The 5451-nt window shown below is 30.7% G+C and overlaps 1 protein-coding gene across 1 annotated transcript; it reads right to left on the bottom strand.

The window, feature by feature from the left end:
- Positions 1 to 2199: 2199 nt before the first annotated feature.
- Positions 2200 to 3265, bottom strand: LOC145071070 (uncharacterized). The gene is made up of 2 exons (XM_079017997.1): positions 2904 to 3265; positions 2200 to 2748 (listed from the first exon to the last, which is right to left on the bottom strand). Exons 1-2 carry the CDS (start codon positions 3152 to 3154, stop codon positions 2484 to 2486), a joined length of 516 nt encoding a protein of 171 aa, XP_078874123.1. The 5' UTR covers positions 3155 to 3265; the 3' UTR covers positions 2200 to 2483.
- Between the last annotated feature and the right edge of the window lie 2186 nt (positions 3266 to 5451).

Raw genomic sequence — 5451 nt, 5'->3', positions numbered from 1 at the left:
ATTTTTTTTATTATTATATTATATTCTTTCGTTGTTGATTTCTCCTTCCCACACCTCAAATAGCTTAACCAAAACCATCAGATGACGTTTGTTTTTGTTGTGATTGTTCCATTTCGCTATTTCAGGAGCCTTAAGTGCCCTTGGGGCTGAAACTTCACGAGTTCTTGCATTTTGTAGACTCCATGTAGTTATGTCTGTTAGGAATACGTGGGCAGGAGGATTTGAATGGGTTAGTTGGAGACGTTGAGTACAGGTTTGGGAAGTGGAAAGGCTCAACAAGGTTACTGCTTTTGGATGAGAAACATGCCTATAAGGCGTTCGATGAAATGCCTGATCCGATTAAGGTATTAATTCCAGGTTAGTTTACCTAATTCATTGGTTGATTATATTTGTTGGATTATCCATTTTAAATGAATGAGGTATTCATTGTACCTATTAAAAGTCCTAACTACATTTACTTTTTTACCCCTATGTTTCTGGATATTGAATTATGGAATGTTTTGAATGTGTTTGTGAATTTTTTTTTTGAATTTTATGTATATTTTAATGGAACAAAATGACCATATTTGAATGGAAAAAGGTTCACCGGTTCCCAGAGATTTATATCATCATATACATGGTTACTGCCATGCTTTCTTTTCAATTGTACTTGTCCCACTTTGTTTAGTGTAGAGCTTTGGATGTCTAATCTAGGAAAAGGAGCGTGATCTTTCCTGATTGAATGAGTCATCAGTGAGGGTGTTAATGAGTCAACAATTTGAGCATGCCTCAACTTGTACTCAAATCAAGAATTTTAGAGTAAACAAGCCTACATCAACCCATGTCAGCTAAACAAAAACATGGAATAAGCTAAAAGGACCGAACTTACTCTACCATATTTACCAAATTAGGCAACAAACCCAACTTTCATTTTTCTACATATTTAGGCAATACGTGATCAATAGTTTGTTTACTTATTTGGGTTGGTTTTTTCCAAGAAAATTGGTTTTATAGCATGTCATTTAGATCGTGAGCTATGTTACAAAACGCTTTGATTTTGCTATAGTATTGACTTTATTTGTACAAAACACTTTTTGGTTTAGTTCTAATATTGATGTTATTTCATGCCATTTTGACAACAAGAACTAAACATCTAACTGTCATGTTTTTTGGTCTAATCTAACTACAAATAAATTATCATTTTCACAGGTTTATCAGATCATTGCGACAACAAAAATTGTCCAGAAAATGTTGCATGACACATACTAGATAGATGTTGACCTTGAAGAATACAATAAAATGAAGGAAGCAGATCTAGAATTCTATCGTGGAGCTTCAAGTCTACAATACGGAACAGAAATATTTTTACCATATCTCTAAAATATAGACAAAGCCACTTCAAGAAGTCGACAATGCACAAGAAACTAATGACTATTTCAAATGTAGACTTCATACATTCTTACCCTTGTATTTTGGAAGGTTTTGGTTCCTTTGCTTCAGCTGCAATCAGAATTAGGATAAGAGGAATTACAAGGTCAAAAATACAGCTGCATAAGAATTCATTGACAAAATTAACCCTTTTCGTTGATTTTTCTTAATGTTTTCCTGGTTTACACTCTTGGAATTCTTCTTTGTCACATGCTTTTGGTTGCTGTCATCACTTCTTTTATATGGAAATGACAAAACTCTAGATTTTTTCTAACCCATGCGAAGCATGGACTCTTTCCTAGTTCTAATCAAATTACATGAAAACCCATTAATCAAACACTAATAAATAGTTTTTTTTCTTTTATTAAAAGAAGAGTTTGTAAGTTATTTTCGATTTATCAAACATAATCATAAAAAAATCTCAAAAAATAAACCTGCTATTACTACAAACATACTGTAAAAATTTCCCCTCATCATTTTCAAACTATGATTAAGGTTTGGAGAGAGTTTTTACTTTTTAGAATTGATTTTGTAAAATAAACAATTCTTCTATATCACATTCTTTATTATTTGGTCTCAACTGCTAATCTCTTCCATCATCGGGTTGGGTTTGTTTAAGTTGTCTAGGTTATTCGTGACGATCTAAGGACATTAATTTCAAATCCTACTATTTGATATTTATCTAAACAAAAAGCGATCTCGTAATTTGACAACATACAGAAACAAAGCTTAAGCTTATCCAGATATAATTATCGTATGATTTAAAACAACAGTATCAATACACTATACATAGATGTACAAGACTTCAAATATGTTTATCACGATAAAAAGTAACAAAACATATATCCCAACTACATAAACGTGTAGTTTTCATGAGATATCTGCAAACAACTGTCTTGCCGTTTAAAAAAACTACATTCAGGTACAATTTTGATAAAACAAGAACCAAAAATATATAAAAAAAGAAACCCTAATATACCCAAATGATTAAATAACAATCCTCAAAAAGGAAGATTGAAAAAACCTCGATCCGATGGGTAGCCATAATTTGTACCAAAGGCTAAAAAGTATTAAAGTTAATTAGCCAATAAAGAACTCATTTCTCCTAGTGAAGAAAATATTGATGTCCTAGCAGTTGAAGAACCCTTCTTGTTCTTGGCTATGGTGGCTTTTGGACTTAATCTTTGACTTTGACCATCTAAACCGCCTCCATAGGTTTTCATTGACCTTCTTGATCTACAACAATACTTCCCTTTCTTTGCAAGATCTTCAATGCTTTGCACACTTGTTAGTGATGCAAATGATTCGGACTTCCCTTGATAAAACTTTGATATGCCCCTCCTACATAATACAAGTGATCATATAAGCAATCTAATATTGTAACATTTACATCGAGGGATGTACTATACACCCCTTAGAACACCAAAGGTTGAACTTGAACGATCTTTTCTTGATACCCAAGTCATAAAATTTTAAAAAAGATTGGAGTTACTTACTTAATAGGTAGTTGTGCCATGAGTTCAGATAGTTCGAACAAAGGACCACATGAAGATGAAGACGAAGATGATGAAGATGCATCATCTATCATTTCCGATGAAGAAGATGACTCGAAAGATAAATCCTCTGAATCCGATTCCATAAGGCCATACTTGCAAACATCATCTTTAGCTTCCATTAAAACCCATTGAGCATCATTCTTTTTGAATCCCATATCTTGACATATCTTACTTTTCTCAATCTCACCCATCTTGTGCTATGATCAAATCTTGATAAAAAAGAAAGAAACCTTTTGGAAACAAGTTAGAAAGAGTATGAACTATGAAGCACAGATTCTTGAAAATGGCATGTGTTTGAGGGAACATATATATAGAGGATATACGTGGCATAGATAAGGTATAAACTATAAAGTATAAACCTTTCTTTTGAATGTCGCTTTTTCAAGATCATAACAATTGTATAGCTTTTATAACATGATGTACAAGTTATTCCGAAACTATTTCAAATATAAAAACTTTAAGTTGAAAATTATGATTATACTTCCTTTTGTATGGATAAGGTATACCAAGCCATAACATATACATGTGAATGCATAATAAACGTGGATTTTAAAAATATAACATAGAGATTCAAATACTGAAAGGGCAAAAGTGGTAGATAATGTTGAATGGGTCCATGTTACTTGGTTTTATCCTTGGAGTTGCCACCCATACTTCGTGTATGGTTCAAATTTTTTTGTAAATGGTACTAGGAACTAGGAATAGGATAAGAATTCATCCACATCTAGTCACCAAACAAACCTTCCACTTATGGCCACTTTGGTCTCTTTCATATGCACTCTTTTACACCCCACACTTTCCTTCACTTTTTCCCTTTTCTCAAATTTCCACTACATCACCCAAAGTCTTTGGTTTTTACACTTTCCACACATATATGACTACATTATGAGGGTGTTCGGGATTTATTCTTTTAAAAACACCTTATGTTTTGAAGTGTGGTTAGTAGTTTATATGGGATTAAAAGAGTTTTAAAAATATATATGTTTGAGTTAATATATATATGGTATCAAAACAAAATAAATTAATAAATTTTATTTTAGTGTTCAACAAATTTTGTTTGTATAAATAAAATGACATAAAAAAACAATGCTAAAAATGTAAATTGATATGTATATTGGTGATCATGAATAAATATAAATTGGTATGTATATTGTTGATCAAAGGCAATGATCTGTATGATTTTTAGGGTTAAAATATCAGTAAATAGTAAATTAGTTTTCACATATAATAAACATTTTCAAAGAAGTTATAATCACGTTTAAATAAGTTAGAAAGAAATAATTTATCACTGATTACTTAAGACAATAAACATTTTTTTTGTCCATATGATGAGTTTCTAGACTTCTAGTGTTTGGAACCACAAAAATTATTAAGGTTAAATACATGGTACATTTAAAATATTGAATATTGTTAGTGCTTTGAGATTTACTATCACGTGATAGGGCTTCATATATGAGGGTTCGTCATTGGCTGTCCAAATGATATAATTTATCATTTTTAAACACTTTAATTTACTCAATATGTTTTTTAATAATACCAAACCACAATAAATTATCAAACAATTTATGTGCGATATAATGTTTATACAACAATCAAATAAAGCAAAATTAGTAAAAAATTCATTGAATTTCATATTACTTTGTGACAACAATTTTCTATTCCTCATCAATTGTGCCGGAATGAACATGCCATCAAGTCATCGGCATAAATTAGATCCAATTCCAAAGTTGGAAGGGGAACAAAAACAAAAGAATACGTGAAAATGGATACAAAATACATCACTAGCGCATTAACACGATCTTTTGTTTTGTATTTGTTTTGTTACCATCCCAAATGATGAAATGGTGTTTTTAATCATTTTATTTAACAATTTAAAATTATACTCATAGCAATCTCAGCCACATAAATTAATGGATATAAATTGGCTAATACATCTTAGTTTTATGTGGTTGTGAATTTGACATGGTTGCAATTGCCTGGTCACCTTGGTTCAAAGGCTCATCTATGACTTTTGACTTGAGGTTTCGATCCATAATTATCGTACTTTTAATCTTATCATTCTTATATGAAATTTATAATAATACAAAATCACTCTAAGGCTAAAGGATGCTATGTTTTTCTTACGACGTCACGTAGGCGTCATTTAGATTTTTATAATTTTCACATATTTTACCTACGAATTATAGTGTCATGCCTATGAGTTTTAAAAAAAATATTAAATTTTTTAAAACCATACCAAAATTTAAAATAACATAAACTTAAAATTTACAATTTAAAAATCCTAAAAATTAAAAAAAAAACATGAAAATTAAAATTACATTGAAAACCTAAAAAATAAAAATAAAACATGATGTTAAAATTTAAAAACCTAGAAAAAAAATGAAGCATCGAATTTTCAGTTGCGTTTCAGATTATATTTTTCCCTAATCGATGCTTTCATAAATCTTGTCGCTTCTTGATCTTCGGGGTCGAGGTGTCTCATGTCTTG

This window comes from Lactuca serriola, chromosome 8 (genome assembly GCF_051521515.1).
Source record: "Lactuca serriola cultivar US96UC23 chromosome 8, Lser_US96UC23_V15, whole genome shotgun sequence".
NCBI lineage: Eukaryota > Viridiplantae > Streptophyta > Magnoliopsida > Asterales > Asteraceae > Lactuca > Lactuca serriola.
This window is presented reverse-complemented; position numbering and strand designations above follow the sequence as displayed.